Consider the following 17,359-nt stretch of genomic DNA (forward strand, 5'->3'; position numbering starts at 1 on the left):
ATAATAAACAGAAACTATAAACACAAAATTCAGAATAGTAATGTTACCTTCGATCTGGGAAGCCAGGGGAATGGGATTCAGGTAGATGTGACTGTTGCTGTTCCAATTTAAAAAAGGGATATGCAGGGGGAGGGGGGGAAATGGGCATTTATTGAAACCTTAAAATCTGTACCCCCATAATATGCCAAAATAAAAAAAAAAAAGGGATATGCAAAAAGACAACCTACAGAATGGAAGGAAATACTTGCATACCATATATCTGAAGAGGGTCTAGTAGCCACAATATATAAAGAACTCTTACAGCTGAACAACAAAAACCCGAATTAAAAAATGGGCAGGCGGGGCATGGTGGCTCACGCCTGTAATCCCAGCACTCTGGGAGGTCACTGTGGGAGGATCACTTGAAGTCAGGAGTTCAAGACCAGCCTGAGCAAGAGTGAGACTCCATCTCTACCAAAAATGGAAAAATTACCTGGGTGAGGTGGCACATGTTTGTAGTCCCAGCTTCTTGAGAGGCTGAGGCAGGAGGATCACTTGAGTCCAGGAGCTGGAGGCTGCAGTGAGCTATGGTGACACCACTGCACTCCAGCCTGGGCAACAAAGCAAGACTCTGTCTCAAAAAAATTATAAAAAAATAATAAAATGCAGATTTAAAGTTACCATTTAAAATGCAGATTTAAAGCCCCAAAGGGGCTAGAGGGTGAGAACATAGGGAATAATTGTTTAATGGGTACAGAATTTAATTGTGTAGTGATGCAAATGCTTTGGAACTAAAGCTATGTTTGTTTCAGATGTCCTTCCTCTGAAAAAATAAAAATAATAAGCTGTGGTTGCAGAACATCACCAATGTACTAAATGCTGCTGAATTGTTCACATTAAACTGCTTAATTTTATGTTATATTAATTTTACCTTATTTTTTTTAAGAGTAATCAAGTGCAGTAGTGTGAATTTTATCTTAAAATGCATGGAAAGCAGGCCCGGCGTGGTGGCTCACGCCTGTAATCCTAGCCCTGTGGGTTATATAGAGTGGGAGGATTGCTTGAGGTGAGGAGATCGAGACCAGCCTGAGCAAGACCAAGACCCCGTCTCTACTAAAAGTAGAATAATTAGTCAGGCATGGTGGTGCTAACCTGTAGTCCCAGCTACTTGGGAGGCTGAGGCAGGAGGATTGCTTGAGCCCAGGAGTTTGAGGTTGCTGTGAGCTAAGTTGACACCATGGCACTCTAGCCCAGGTGACAGAGCAAGATTCCATTTAAAAAAAAAAAGAAAAAGGATTTGCATAAACCAGTAATTAACAGTGTGTCACAAAACAAGGATTAATTATTCCAATTCCATTTACCTGGTATTCTCCCACCAGTCACCCCCATTCCCTCCCAAACAAACCCTCATGGGTCAAAAGAAAAAATCATAATGGACATTACACACTTATAGATGAACAATAAAGATATATCAATACTTGTGGGATGCAGCTTAAGCAATCCTATGAGGTAAATGCATAGCCTGATACAGATATATTAGAAAAGAGAAAAAGCTCAAAAATAAATAGCTAAGAATCTAATTTAAGAAGTTAGGCAGGCCGGGCGCTTTTGGTGGCTCACACCTATAATCCTAGCACTCTGGGAGGCCAAGGCGGGCGGATTGCTTAAGGTCAGGAGTTCAAAACCAGCCTGAGCAAGAGCAAGACCCCATCTCTACTATAAATAGAAAGAAATTAATTGGCCAACTAATATATATAGAAAAAATTAGCCGGGCATGGTGGTGCATGCCTGTAATCCCAGCTCCTCAGGAGGCTGAGGCAGGAGGATTGCTTGAGCCCAGGAGTTTGAGGTTGCTGTGAGCTAGGCTGACGCCACGGCACTCACTCTAGCCTGGGCAACAAAGCGAGACTCTGTCTCAAAAAAAAAAAAAAAAAGAAGTTAGGCTAAGAACAGCACAAGAAACTCAATAAAAGAAAAATAAAATAAGTGCAGAAATGAGAATTACCAAACCCAAAAGTTGGTTCTTTGAAAGACTAATAAAATAGACAAACTTCTGGCAAGATTAATTTTTAAAAAGTAAGTCACAGTAAATAAAAGGAAAGATAGAAAACCATTACTGGCCATGTTTCAGATATTTTTAAAACTAATATCATGAAAACGTTGTCAATAAATTTGAAAGCTTCCAAAAAACTGGCCAAATTCCTAGGAAAATACAATTTATCAAAACTGACTCATGAATAACTTGACAACCTACAGTCCTATAAATATCAGCCAAATAATGACAAAACTAAATCAGCATTTAAAATTCTTCCCACAGGCGGGACCTGGTGGCTCATGCCTGTAACCCTAACACTTTGGGACGCTGAGGCAGGAGGATCACTTGAGGTCATGACCTGGTGTGAAACCCGAAAGCTTGCAGCCTAGAAACCCCAAAGACCCAAGAAAATGAGGAAATAACACAGATAAAAGCAGAAATCAGCAACCAAGAGGACAAAGGGAAAGAACTGGCAAGAATAAAAACCAAACTCTGGCTCTTTTCAAAGACTAACGAGACAAACCCCTGGGGAAAATGAGCAAAAGAGATGTGAAAGAAGTCCAAATAAACCAACTGTGAAAGAGGAAGAAGAAATCTTTACAGAGGTTACAGTTTTAGAGACTCATATGAGAAGGGCAAGAACACTCTATGCCAATAAAATTACAAATCAAGATGAAATGAATACATTTGTAGAAAAATACAAAATGGAGAAATTGTACCAAGCAGCAGCAGCAGCAGACTTGGCTAGACCCATAAATGTTAATGAGATCCCAATAATGGGGGGAAAAAAACTACCTCCCTCTAAAGGACAAAACCTTGGAGGATTTTTTTCTATCAAGTTTTATCAGCATTTCAAATAACAGTTGTTTCCTCTCTAATTCAGGTTGATACCAAGAATAGGGAGAAAATAAGAAAGGGGCAAATACCCCATTTCTTTTAAAAGGACAGTGTCATTTACAAACCCAAACCAGACGAGGCTACCATGTGGATGAGCCTTGAAACTTATCGTGCTCAGTGAAATATGCCAGACAGAAAGGCCACATATTACATAATTCTATTTATACCCAGAATGTCCGGAATAGGTAACTCTCTAACTGCTGAACCAGACAAATCTGGTTTTTCAGTTGCCGCGGACCCCAGGTTGAAGGCCACATAACCTGAGCATACCCAGAGGAACCAAGCCTGCAACCACGGGCGGAACCTAAGTGATCGGACTGAGGAGAAACAGGGACTGAATTAAGAAGTGGACGCCTCATGGCAGGAACCAATCAGATTGAGCCGTGGCACCATCATTCCGAGTATGATCCAATCAGATCTCTCATTACCCTCTGATTATAAAACCTGCTCCAATCCCCAGCTCAGGGAGATAGATTTAAGTCCAACTCATGTCTCCTTGTTTTGGTCACCTAACCATGAACCTTTCTTGCTGCAAAAACCTAGTGGTTTGATGTTTGGCCCTCTGTGAGACATGGGCAAATGGACCCAGTTGGGTTCAGTGAGTGACAAATCCATAGAAGCAGAAAGCAGATTGGTGGTTACTAAGGGGAGGGAACAGTACCAACTGCATGATGAGTAAAGGGTTTCCTTTGGGGTGATGAAATGTTTTAGAGTGCTGTGTATTATACATAAAAAAAGAAAGAAAAAATGTTTTAGAACTAGACAGAGTTACATAATGGTTACACAGCACTGTGAATGTACTGAATGAGTCATTCATTTCTAACTGGTTAGGTTTTGTTTTGTTTTGTTTGAGACAGAGTCTTGCTCTGTCGCCCCAGCTAGAGTGCAGTGACATCATCACAGCAACCTCAAACTCCTGGGCTCAAGCGACTTTCCTGCCTCAGCCTCCCGAGTTGCTGGGACTACAGGCACATGCCATGATGCCCACCTAATTTTTCTACTTTTAGTAGAGGTGGAGTCTCCCTCTTGCTCAGGCTGGTCTCTAACTCCTGACCTCAAGCGATTCTCCCACGTTGGCCTCCCCAAAGTGCTAGGATTACAGGCGTGAGCCACCGTGCCCGGCCAAAATGGTTTTAGTTTTTGTCTCGTGTGAATTACACCTTAATAAAAACAAAACCAGATGAGAACAGAACAAGATTGGAAAATTCAGGCTAATTTTCAGTACTGTCCATGGAAGCAAAAATCCTAAATAAAATAGTGCTACCCAACTCTAGCAGCATGGGGGCGGGAAGGATTACATCATAGCCACCTACAGTTTGGCCCAAAAAAGCACAGATAAGTCACCCTTAGAAAATCAGGTGATTTAGTTCAGGCACAGTGGTAAAGTGTTTCACTGGGGACGAGAATTTCAGTTTTGCAAGATGAAGAAAGTTCTGAGCTATTGTACAACATGGTGACCACAGTTAATAACATATTGTACTTGACAAGCTTAAGGGAGGTTTTTAAATGTTCCCATTGCAAGAAAAATAAATAATATGAGATAATAGCTACATTAATTGGCTTAACTTAGCCATTCCACAATGAGTGCATACGTCGAAACACCATGCTGTATGCCCTGTGTACAACTTTTGTCAGTTAAAATAATAGATGAAGGCACATTTTTTAAAAAAGTTACAGAGATGGATGGGGGTGATGGTTACACAACAATGTGAATGCCCTGAAATGGTCGATTTTATAATATACTTAGGTACAATACTTACGTATTTATATGTTTACTTAATTAAAAAAAAAACACTGAAGGTCACTGGATTGGAAAGAGAGTGAGGAAGGATTGAAGCAAAAGCAAAAAATGCATAAAGCGGGGGAAGAGGTCCAACCGAGCCCAAAGACAGCCCGGGGCACGGGGAGAGAGCGCCACCTAGGGGCGACTTGCTGCCCTCCGCCGTGTTCTTTCTGGGGCTGGGGACAAAACACGCATAGGAAACAACTTCTTCATTATGCTGACATCCTTCCCGTGTTTACCAATCTTTGTTGCAGAACAGGTGGCATTGCTGGGAAAATAGAAACCAGCAGAAGAGAACTTCCAGGGCCGCCATCCCCCACCAACGTGCAGACCCGCGTGGGGACCCACACACACCAACACCTCTCCCCTCTGCCCCAATGAGTGAGGATCAATTTGCCCTGAACCCAGACAAAGCCGGGCCGCCTCTGCCAGCTCCCGCCTCCGCTGTCCTAGGCAAGGAGCCGCCCCCATCATGCTCTCCAAATTCCTACATAATTCCTATCAGCACACAAATGTGTTCATGCAGCTTTTTTATTACTGATGTGAAATTCACACAGTGCATTCACAGTGCTATGCAGCCATCACCCCAAAATAAAACCCAGTGCTCCTTCAGTGGTTGTTCCCCATTCCCTGCGTTTCCCCAGCCCCTGGCAACCACGAATTCCCTTCCTATCTCTCTGGATTTACCTATTCTGGGTATTTCATACAAACAGAATCATACACTATGTGGCCTTTTGAGTCTGATTTCTTTCACAAAGCACATTTCCAAGGTCCATCATGTTGTAGCACGATCAGTGCTTCGTTTTTTTGGTGGCTGAATAATATTCCATTGCGTGGATGGAGCACATTGCATTTATCCACTCAGCCACTGACGCACACTTGGGTTGTTGCCAACTTTTGGCTATTGTGACTCATGCTCTAAAGAAGTTAGAATATGCAACCCAAACTATGCCACTCCGGTATATTGACTATTTAAGTTACAGGCGCTTGAAAAACAACAGTTGCAAAAAGATCACTGTGACCTTTGTGCTGTGTCTGAAAAACAAGAGCCGAAGTTCCCACGTGGAAGACGTTCTCCTGATACGTTTTATCCTCGAGGATGGGAAGTTGACGCTGAGCAAATTCTGGATAGACCCTGATAAAATAACTCCTATCTTTTAAGCCTCCCGCATGATTTTGTTCATTCTTCACCACTTAACACTTCCTCAAACAATTCAGTATGTGAGTAACAGACTCAAGCTGTTCGGGTCCTCATTCCCTCCTGAGGGCTCCCATGCCACTCAGAGTTTGTATTGAATAAATCTGCACGGCCGGGGCCCGGTGGCTCGCGCCTGTAATCCTAGCACTCTGGGAAGCCAAGGCAGGAGGATCGCTTGAGGCTGGGAGTTCAAGGCCAACCTGAGCAAGAACAAGACCCCCCATGTCTACAAAACATATAAATATTAGCTGGGCTTGGTGGTGCACACCTGTAGTCCCAGCTACTCAGGAGGCTGACAGAGGAGGATCGCTTGGGCCCAGGAGTCTTACATTGAAGTGAGCTACGGTGATGCCACCACACTCTACCTAGAGCCACATAGTGAGACCCTGTCTCCAAAAAAAAATAATTAAATAATTAATAAATAGATAGATCTGTGTGTGCTTTTCTCCTGCTAATCTGTCCTATGTCAATTTAATTCTCAGACCTAGCTGGGACCCTAAGAGGCAGAGGGAAGTGGAATTTTGCTGTGATCTCAGCTACTACCACCATTTGTGGACCACGTAGTCACGTGCCTGTAATCCTAGCACTTTGGGAGGCTGAGACAGGAGGATTGCTTGAGCCTGGGAGTTGGAGGCTGCAGTGAGCTATGACACCACCACTGCACTCCAGCCTGGGTGACAGAGTTGAGACCCTGTCTCAAAAAGAGAAAAAAAGAGAAAGAGAGAGAGAGAAGGAATCACCGACACATTGATAACAGGGACAAACATTGATAACATCACGCTCAGTGAAAGAGGCCAGACACAAAAGGCCGAGTAGTATGTGATTCCTTTTATAGGAAACGTCCAGAACAGGCAAATCCATAGCGACAGAAAGCAGATCAAGGGTTGCCAGGGGCTGGGGGGTCAGGGAATGACGGCTAGTGGGAATGGAGTTTCCTTTTGGGGTTACGACAACGTTTTGGAACTGGATAAAGGTGGGGGTTATATAACACTGTGAATGTGCTAACTGCCACCGGATTGCAGCTCTAAAATGGTTAATGGTTAATTTTACCTTCTTTGAATTTTCCTCAATAAAAAGGAAAAAAAGGTGGGATGTCAGGAGTTGGGCAAGAACACACACGTGGCTCCTGGTCCCCTTCCGCCTTCCCGCGCCAGCCCCCAGCCCCGCGCCCCTCCCGGCCACTCGAGCCCGTGCGGCGATCTGCACCCACTGGGTCCACGTCCTCGTGGGCTCCCCAAACACACCTCCCTTGGGGTTCCAGGCCACGGTCCCCAGTCACGTGGGACCCTGCCCCGTTAGGGCTGAGATGCGGAGCCACCCTTCCTGGCAAAGGCAAGGGATCAGAATGGGGCAGAGAGAAAAAAGGTGGCAGATTCCCCGGCCAGGAGGACAAGGGGAGGCGGGGCGTGAGCGTGCTGGGGGGCTGGCGTCTGGGTACGGGGAAGGGAACCCCTTCAGGTCTGGGCTCCAGGGGCAGAAAGTCCTGGGCTCTGTCCCCCTCTCTGAGGCACCCTCCCACCCCCTCCCTCCCCAGTCCCTTTTGAACCTGGAACTCCCTGGAAACGAGTGGCCAAGCTGGCTGTCTGGGGACAGAAGGGGGTGGTGGCTGGCAGCACAAAGTGACCCTGCTTGATGGAACAAAGACAGCTGAGATCCCAGCGTGCTCATGCATGACAAGTCATTTGTACCTGAGACCGCCCCGGCGCACAGGTGACAAAGGTGGAGGAAAAACAAAGTCGCCTGCCCAGGTGAGTCAGTAGGCTCGAGTGCACAGGGAGCCCCCAACCCCAACCTGCCCCATTCGAGGCTGGCTTGCGCCCTCCGGTCACATCAGTGGTGGCTCCAGTGCCAGGAGGGCCCCAGTGAACCCCACCTCTGGGTGTTCACACCCTTATGTGCCCCCCCAGGAACACAGGCACCCAGGGCGTGGGCCGACCTGGGCTCCGCTGAACCCACAAATGCGGCAGAAGCGGTGCTGGTCCGGCAGCCGGGGCTTTGCACTTTGGAAAACCCCGAGTCACGGTGGAATGCGGCCATGCTACCCCAGAGGCCACATGGAGAGCCCCAGCTGTCCCAGCTTCCCTCCCCTCGACCCCCACCCCGTCTCCAGTAGGGCCCAGACATGACAGAGACATTCGCACTACAATGTCCAGCCAGCCCGGCCTCCAGATCATAGCAGCCACCGTCACGTGGAACAAAAGAACCGCCAGCAAAGGCCGGGCACAGTGACTCACGCCTGTGATCCCAGCACCCTGGGGGGCCAAGGCAGGAAGATCACTAGAGGCCAGGAGTTCGAGACCAGCCTGGGCAACATAGCAAGACCCCATCTCTAAAAAAAATAGAAAAAATTAACCAGGAGTGGTGGCGCATGACTGTAGTCCCAGCTACTCAGGAGGCTGAGGCAGGAGGATCGCCGGAGCCCACAAGTTCGAGGCTGCAGTGAGCTGTGATCGCGCCACTGCACTCCGGCCTGGGCAACCTGACACTACGAGAGAATAAGACAGGTGTCTGGAGCCACCAGCACATGGTGGTTTGCTCCATCGAGAACCCAAATGACACCCAAGAATGTCCAAATCCCAGGAGTCCACGTACGTGGCACGTGGCACCTGAAGCCAGTCCCGCAGCCTGACACACACGTGCCTGACCGTACGTACGTTAAAGGAGAAAAACTTAAAAACAACAAAGCCCTACGCTGTCTGGTGTAACTTCTTCCTACCACTGGAAGCAGCCCTCCAAGGCTCCGTGTCTGGGGCAGGACAACGCGTTGGCCCAGCACGGGCAGAAAGCACCCAGCAGGCCCATCTTGGGGAGGAGGCGACAGGCTCCGGTCTCCAACCACTGAGCCCTGGGTCAAGGACCCTCCATCCTGGCTGCGGCCTCAACTCCCGCCTCAGAGGACCTGCCCCCAACACACGACCCGAGGCCCAGGCTCCAAACCACGATGCGTCCAACTTCTCCCATGGGGGACAGAGTCCCAGATCTGAGCCTCACCACCTCCAGGAAGCCCTCCTGGTGCACCTGCTCCTTCTCTTCCCAACCGCCATCTCGTCATCTGGGGCCAGCTCGCCGCCTGCGAGACACTGCAGCCCGAAGACCCTGCAGGGTGCCCAGGAGGTCACCCCCCACCCCCCGCAAGGAGGCTGCTGGGGTCTTGCCACCCCATTCAGAGATGAGAAAACTGAGGATCAGAGACCTTTACCCCATTACCCAGAAGTCAAAGTTATGTTAACTATATTTCCTTTTTGAGACAGGGTCTTCTTGCTTTGTGACCAGGGCTGGAGTGTAGTGGCATCATGATAGCTCACTGCAACCTTAAAACTCCAGGGCTCGGCCGGGCGCGGTGGCTCATGCCTGTAATCCTAGCACTCTGGGAGGCCGAGGCGGGAGGATTGCTTGAGGTCAGGAGTTCAAGACCAGCCTTAGCAAGAGTGAGATCCTGTCTCTACTATAAAAATAGAAAGAAATTAGCCAAACGACTAGAAATAGAAAACCAAATTAGCCAGGCATGGTGGCGTGTCCTTGTAGTCCCAGCTACCCGGGAGGCTGAGGAGGGAGGATAGCTTGAGGCCAGGAGTTTGAGGTTGCTGTGAGCTAGGCTGACGCCACAGTACTCTAGAAATAAAACCTCCTGGGCTCAAGTGATCCTCCTGCCTCAGCCTCCTGAGTAGCTAGGAATGCAGGTACAGCTACCACACTCGGCTAATTTTTCTGTTTTTTATAGAGACGGGGTCTCGCTTTTGCTCAAGCTGGTCTGAAACTCCTGGCCTCAAGCGATCCTCCCTCCTCAGCCTCCCGGGTAGCTGGGACCACAGGCACGCGCCACCATGCCTGGCTAATTTTTTCTATATATTTTTAGTTGGCCAATTAATTTCTTTTTTTAGTAGAGATGGGGTCTCACTCTTGCTCAGGCTGGTCTCAAACTCTTTTTTTTTTTTTGAGACAGAGTCTCACTTTGTTGCCCTGGCTAGAGTGAGTGCCATGGCATCAGCCTAGCTCACAGCAACCTCAAACTCCTGGGCTCAAGCAATCCTCCTGCCTCAGCCTCCCGAGTAGCTGGGACTACAGGCATGCGCCACCATGCCCGGATAATTTTTTTCTATATATATTAGTTGGCCAATTAATTTCTTTCTATTTATAGTAGAGACGGGGTCTCGCTCTTGCTCAGGTTGGTTTCGAACTCCTGACCTCGAGCAATCCTCCCACCTCAGCTTCCCAGATAGCCAGGATCATAAGCGCACGCCAACATGCCCAGCTAATTTTTAAAGTTTTGTGTACTGATGGGGTCTTGCTATGTTGCCCAGGCTGGTCTTGAACTCCTGGCCTCCCAAACTCCAACCCAAATTACAGGTGTGAGGCACTGTGCCCGGCCAAGATCTACCTTTTAAACCAGGGTGGAGGCTAGATGTGGTGGCACAGGCCTGTAATCTCAGTACTTTGGGTGGCCGAGGTGGGAGGATCACTTGAGCCCGGGAGTTCGAGGCTGCAGTGAGCTGTGATCGCACCACTGCACTGCAGCCTGGGCAAAAGAGCAAGACTCCGTCTCTCAAATCAACAAATGGGGGGAGCCAAGACCACCCCAGGATGCCCTGCTTCCATCTCACCGAGGAGGACGTCATGGTGGATGGGGGTCCCCCAAACTGGGGAAGGAGGAGGCAGCCCCCGAGCTCCGTTCTTTCTTCTTCCGAGAAGCCTGATGCTGATGCAGACCACCCCCACCCAAGCCACCTGCCCCTCCTCCCAGGAAGTAAGGGGCAGTGCGCCCAAGGAGGCGCCCAGGGCTGGGTCCCCAAGTCTCGCCGCCCCTGGGCTAGGCACACCACCGTGGAGGGCTGCGGCAGATGCCCAGGCGGCCCCGGCCGAGGGAGACAGAGGCCCAGAGGCGGGCAGAGGATGAAGCCACTTTAATCAGCACCCTTAGGCGGGGCAGCCGGAGTGTCTCGGCACGGAGCCGCCCACCATCTGGGAGCGGCCTGGGGCCAGGGCCTCGGTTCTGGCTGTGGCGTGTTTCCCACCCGAGCTCGCCGAGTCCAGGGTGAGTGTCCGGGGAGCCCCCAAACTCCAGGGCCACATCTGCAGGCGCTCGGGTTCGAGGTTCCACGTGGCAAGTAGAGCCCGGGAGGGCTGGTGTGCCGGCAGCTGAGTGCATGTCCCCGTCTCTGCTGTCCCCTGGCTTGTCTGCACTCGGGACCGGGGTGACGCGGTGGCAAGTGTGTGTCCTCAGACCAGCGAGGTCTTCCGTCCCAACGGCAGCAGAGACTCCTTCACGGCCACCAGCAGCCCTGGCGGTGGCAGGCGCCCCTGGGCTTGGAGCCAGCACAGCACCAGGAGGGCGGCAGTGACCAGGGTCATGATCAGCATCACTGTGGGAGACAGACAGACAGAAAGGTAGGTGGGACGGAGGCAGGAGCTCCAAATACGGAGGGATGGGAATTGCCCCGGGCATGGGAGAGTCGGTCGGACTTACTGGCAGCTATGATAACCCCATAGGTACTTGGGTTTCCAAACTGGTCCCAGATGGAGTAGACTGTGGCATTCCCGAGAGAGGTGACACTCTCTGGGGTCACCGGGGTCCACGTGGTTGTGGCATTCCCTTCCTGGAAGGTCTCCTTGGGTCCTGCAATAAGGCCAGGCATTCAGTCATTGAGGAGGGGCACTGAGACCGGGGAGGGAGGCACAGGGGTGCCCAGGGGAACCCCTAGTGTTCACCCTCCATCCCAGGCTGGGTAAAGCTGGTGAGAACTGCTGCCCTTACTAACGTCTTCCAGCTCCCACAGACCCCGGCCTGGTCACACCCTGGCAGGTGCCCTCCTCTACCCACCGGTCCTCCCCACCCCCACAGGCGCACACACCACAGCCAAGCTCGTCACTCAAGTCGGGACAGTCCGGGTGGCCGTCGCAGCGCCACGTGCGGGGGATGCAGGTGTCGCCCTGCGCGCAAGGCTGCTCGCCCGCTGGGCAGGCCGGGCGGCTGCAGTTGCGGAGCTCCTCGTCGGTGCAATTGCCGATGCCATCGCAGGAGCAGGGGCGGCCAGCAGGCGGTGGGCAGTGCCTGCTCTGGGCACACGGCTCGATCCCTGGGGCACAGGGTCGGTCAGGTCCCAAACGCCCACCCAGAGTGGCCCGTGTACTACCCAAGACCCCAGTACCCTGCAAGCCCTGCCTTCTAAGAACACCTGGCCTGGGAAAGTCTGCCCTTCCCAAGGCCCCGCCCCCTGCTCCTGTGAGCTCCGCCTTCTAAGGACTGGCCTCCCTGCAGGCCCCCCACCCAAGACCCCACTACCTCTATCTCCCTACAAGCCCACCTTAGACCTTACTTCTTTTTTTTTTTTTTTTTTTTTGAGACAGAGTCTCACTTTGTTGCCCAGGCTAGAGTGAGTGCCGTGGCGACAGCCTAGCTCACAGCAACCTCGATCTCCTGGGCTCAAGCGATCCTCCTGCCTCAGCCTCCCGAGTAGCTGGGACTACAGGCGTGTGCCACCATGCTCGGCTGATTTTTTCTATATATATTAGTTGGCCAATTAATTTCTTTCTATTTTATAGTAGAGACGGGGTCTCACTCTTGCTCAGGCTGGTTTTGAACTCGTGACCTTGAGCAATCCGCCCGCCTCGGCCTCCCAGAGTGCTAGGATTACAGGCGTGAGCCACCGCGCCCGGCCTAGACCTTACTTCTTACGTGCAAGACTCCCAGACACCCCCATCCTGCCATGCAAGTCCCGCCCCCACGAGGCCCCGCCTTCCCCACAAGCCCCGCCCAGCCTCAAGCTCCGCCCTTGTAAGCCCCACCCAGGGGCGTGGCCACTCACTGCACTCCTCCTCGTCGCTGCCGTCACTGCAGTCCCAGTCGCCGTCGCAGCGCCAGGTGAGGGGCACGCAGAAGCCGTTGGTGTGGCACTGGAAGTTGGCGGGAGGGCACGAGCCTGCGCGGGGGGCGAGCGATATACGCGCAAGTGAAGCCCGGGTGGCCAGGGCGCGGGAGCGACACTGGCAGCCACCCGTCGCTGAGCATCCACTACCTGTGGGTTTGGAGCCTAGCAGTTCATAGCCTCGCCACTAGCAGGCAGGTATTATCGCCTCCCCAGGCTGGGGAGGAGGATGCTAAAAGGAGGCTAGCGGCAGCGTCAGGGTTCGAACCCATGACTCACTGATCCCAGGGTCTTCACCAGGCTCCAAGTAGACAGAGGATCTACCCCGGTGACCTCCAAGCTACAAGGTTATGTTTAAGTTCGTTACTAGGGGCGGGGCCACTTCCCAAAGGGCTCTGGGTCAGGTTCATTGTCAAAGTCAGCGGGGCCTGTTCTATCTCACCTGCTTAGTGAAGGGGAAAGCAAGGCCCTAGACAGAGAACCTGCTCAGCCACCAAGCCCTGTCCCTTCACCTCCTGAGTTCCCCCCATAGCTGACCACTTTCCCCATCCTGAATGCGTCACCACCTCTTCCCCAGACCCCCAATCCCAAGGCCCCGACCTCCATTGGGACACCAGAGGACACCTGCTCTTCCCTCCCACCACTCTGTGCCCCCTGTTTTCCTGCTCAGCCTTCAGATTCCAGCTTACTTCCTGGGAGGGGCCCTTCCTAGGTCCCTCTCGCTCTGCCTCCCACGTCTAACGACAACCCCTGAACCAACAGCCAGCAGCACCTGTACTCCCACACACCCGACCCTCAGTGGAGGTCAGGGCTGCGACCTGGCGCCCTAAGCCCAGGGCAGTGCCTGGCAATAAGTGGACACAGGTCACACAATGGTCCAAGCCGAGTCCAGATAAGATCTGAGACTTCCTGGACTCTGAGCAGAGAGACTCAGGCTGTTGGCCAATCTGGAGGGGCACAGAGTGGCCCGAATCCTGGGCCAGCGGGAGGAAGGAATCGGAGGACAGAGGAAACGAGTGGCCTTTAGGGCTTCCTTCTGGGGGTGTGCAAGGTGGGTGGCGAATATCCAACTGTGGCTTGGCTTTGCTCTGTCTGGGCCGCCTCCACCCTTTGGCCCTGGGCCTCCAACCCCCAACACCCACATCCAGCCAACCCGGGCCTTCAGGCCCAACTGTACCTATGAGCCACACTGTCCCTAAGCTCTGCAGAGCCCGGAAGAGCCGTGGACAACCCGGAGCCAGCTTCCTTCCCTGCCCATGGGGGTCTGGCAGCCTCCAGGCGTGGCTTCCTCTCCAGGCCCGGCCACCCATGGCCCTGACACCTCTGTCCCCCCCTCCCTGGCCTGCAAGTGTGTGTATGTCCCTCTGTAAAGCAGGCAGCAGAGCAGGACACAGACCCTGGCTCATGGGGCAGTGGCTCAGGGAGAAGTTGGGGTGACCAGTGACTTCTCTTCCCAGCCTTGGTTCGTCATCCATAAAAGGTGCGTGCTAGGAGCCCCTACCTCAGCATCCTGCAGGAAGGAAACCACTTGTGCATAAAGAGTTTTGTGTGTGGTTCATGTGAACCCTCCCTCCTTGAAAGAGCCGGGAATGTTTAGCCTGCAAAGTCAGGGACTTCGGGGCGAGTCGGGGACCAGTTACTAAGATGAATACACACAAAACCAACCTGAGCAAGAGCGAGGCCCCGTCTCTACTATAAATAGAAAAAATTAATTGGCCAACTAATATATAGAAAAAAATCAGCAGGGCATGGTGGCGCATGCCTGTAGTCCACTCGGGAGGCTGAGGCAGGAGGATCGCTTGAGCCCAGGAGTTTGAGGTTGCTGTGAGCTAGGCTGACGCCACGGCACTCACTCTAGCCTGGGCAACAAAGCGAGACTGTCTCAAAAAAAAAAAAAAAAAAAAGAGGAATACACAGAGGGGCTGGCTAAAGTGTGTGAACTTGAGCTTGGAGCTGAAAGTCGGGGGTATCTGTGTGCACAGGGAGGCCACTCCAACACTTCTAGCTGCCAGTGGGGACCTCAAAGAGGGCACCTCTATCCCCAGGCCACCCACGCCACTTAGCTAGGGCAAATATGCCCATGAGAATATATTTAGCTTGTGACCCCAAGCACCTCCAAGGCCCTAAGGCTGGAGGACAAAGGAGGAGGGATGGGGAGGGCGCCCCGAGATAACGACCACAGGCCTGGGAGCGAGGGTTTCAAGGCACAGGGGCAGGAGGCGCCAGGTGACCGGCCCTGCGTGGTTAGAGGTCAGACAACCTGAGCCTGCTGCTGCTATAAGCCTTCCCGACCACGCTGGCCTAACCGGCGGCTTGGAGGTGACGATGGGGGCGCGACAAAGCACAGCAGGTGTGGGTGTGTGCGCAGGGCCGGGGCAGGCCAGTTAAAGGCAGGTGGCAGTACCCAAGCGGAGGGTCCCCCACTCGGGACTCCCGAGCGCCAACATCCAACTCGGTGCAAGGTACTAAATCCAGATGCACGTGTTGGGGGAGTGCCTGAGACGGACGTGCGGCGCAGCCAATGGCGAGGGGCCGCGGGCGCGCGGGGCGGGACGGAGCCGCCGGAGGGGCAGGGGCGCGCGCAGCAGGGGGGCTCACTCACCTGCGGCCTGGGCCGAGGTCCGGGTCGGGAACCGGGTCGGGGCGGCCTCCAGGGCTACGGCGAGGCCGAGCAGCAGCCGCAGCGCCAGGCCCAGGGCCGCCGTCCCCGGCGCTCCGCCCTGCGCCATCCAGCCGCTAGTCGAGCCGCCCCTCCGCTCCGCCAGCCACGCGCAGTCCCCGCCGCGCTCTTATCCCTGCGCACGCGCACGCGCAAGCCGGGGGGCGGGCGCCACGCCCCCGGCTCCAGCCGCGCCCGGGGCTATGTGTTACCGTAAATGTCCGAATACGAGGAGAAATAGAATATGAGGCCCTTCCCCCGCTTTCCCCAGCTACAAAGTCAGTCGAAGGGCAGGGAGCCTGCTTAAAGTTAGAAACGTCCGCGTTGTCAGTGTCCACTTGCACTACTTCACGTTCCCCGTGCACACTGCCGCAAATGTCGCTGCCTAATGGTCCTGTCTAATACGGCACCCACGCCGGGGGAGCCCTCCCTACAGCCTCCCTTCTCCGGCTGCTCTTTGAGAGTCCGGGTCTCACTCTGCCGCCCAGGCTGGAGCGCCGTGGCGTCACCATAGCTCACAGCAACCTCAAACTCCTGGGCTCAAGCGATGCTCCTGCCTCAGCCTCCCGAGTAGCTGGGACTACGCCACCACACCACAACCACACTTGGCTAATTTTTCTATTTTTAGTATAGACCAGAGTTTCCACTATGTTGCTCAGGCTGGTCTCAAACTCCTGACCTCAAGTGATCCTCCCACCTTCGCCTCCCAGAGTGCTAGGGTTACAGCCATGAGCCACCGCGCCCGACTGTGATGCTGCTTTTAAGTCCCCTGGCAGATTATATGTTTAATATTTACTTATTGGTTTATTGTCCGAGTCCCCACCGGAATGCCGTCTGGGGGAAGACAGGGGTGCTCTGTTGCTCCTTGCTGTAGCCCCAGTGTCTGCCTGACACGTGGTTCCTGACTCATAGCATAGGCTCTTAGTATTTAGTGAGTAAATAAACGGGTGAAATGTCCAGTTTCTGGCTTCCATTCCGGTTTCTGTCCCTCTCACCTGGATATGATCACCCCTCCCCACTGCCTTATTTAATCCTCACGGATCCCAGAAAGGTCTGGGTATCATTCTGATCTCCTCCAGGAAAAAGATCATGCAAAGGCAGCCTCTGGGCTTTCTCTTCCCTCTAGCACACGGTAGGCACATATAACAGGCTTTCTGGCTTTTTAGCTGGGCACACGCTGGTTCCAGCCCGTAGTCCCAGCTACTCAGGAGGCTGAGGTAGGAGGATCATTTGGGGGCCAGGAGTGCCAGACCAGCCTGGGCAACATAGCAAGACCCCATCTTTAAAACACCCCCTGCCCCCAAAAAACAGGCTTTCTATCTAATCTGTCAGCAGTGTTTTATTCTTGAAAATAAATATCTCATTCACAATTCTGCCATCGGGAGGAGCAGAGAGTCCAACTGCCAGCAGGACGCAAGACAAATCAATGTCCCTCAGCACTAAAACAAGTGTTTGCCAGCACCCTCCCTGCCCTGCCCCTCCCCCCAGCAAGTTTCCTGTGAGGCTGCATTCAGGTGTCCAGATTTTCAATAAGAGGGTTTTATTTTCAAGTTGATGGTGTTTCATTACTTGAAAATGTTATAGGTTATAGCTCTTTTTGGAGTGTTGTTTTTTTTTGTAATAAGCTCCCCAGTTCCCAGGGTAGAGGCAGTAGCGCACAGCTACGGAGACAGACGGCAAGGGTGACCCACAGGACTGCCAGGAGATGACGGGTGGGGAACATCCTGCCTTTGAGGCTCAGGAACTTGGTGAGGGAGGTGTCTGGGGCCAGAGGACAGAAACTGAGGAAGCCACGGATGTGTGTACAGCAGTTGAGCAGAGACTCCTCAGCTGCCTGGGTTCATGCGTAGGAACGAGCGGAGATCAAGGCTGTAACGCACCCAGAACCCAGAACGGCGCCTGTGCAGGAAGGGCCCAGGTCTCAGCCCTCTTTCCCACCCCACTC

General features: G+C 52.7%; 1 protein-coding gene across 2 annotated transcripts; it reads right to left on the reverse strand.

Moving 5' to 3' along the window:
• Positions 1 to 10,684: 10,684 nt before the first annotated feature.
• On the reverse strand, positions 10,685 to 15,560 carry CD320 (CD320 molecule). Of its 2 annotated transcripts, none has more exons than XM_075998129.1 (5): positions 15,358 to 15,560; positions 12,696 to 12,809; positions 11,711 to 11,966; positions 11,357 to 11,506; positions 10,685 to 11,252 (listed from the first exon to the last, which is right to left on the reverse strand). In XM_075998129.1, the coding sequence occupies exons 1-5, from the start codon at positions 15,482 to 15,484 to the stop codon at positions 10,700 to 10,702; spliced, it is 1,200 nt and encodes a 399-aa protein (XP_075854244.1). In that variant the 5' UTR covers positions 15,485 to 15,560; the 3' UTR covers positions 10,685 to 10,699. The 2 variants fall into 2 exon arrangements, with proteins under 2 accessions (XP_075854244.1, XP_012645818.3); XM_012790364.3 differs by having other exon boundaries at positions 10,978 to 11,252; positions 11,742 to 11,966.
• Between the last annotated feature and the right edge of the window lie 1,799 nt (positions 15,561 to 17,359).

Source organism: Microcebus murinus, chromosome 27, assembly GCF_040939455.1.
Source record: "Microcebus murinus isolate Inina chromosome 27, M.murinus_Inina_mat1.0, whole genome shotgun sequence".
NCBI classification, from domain to species: Eukaryota; Metazoa; Chordata; class Mammalia; order Primates; family Cheirogaleidae; genus Microcebus; species Microcebus murinus.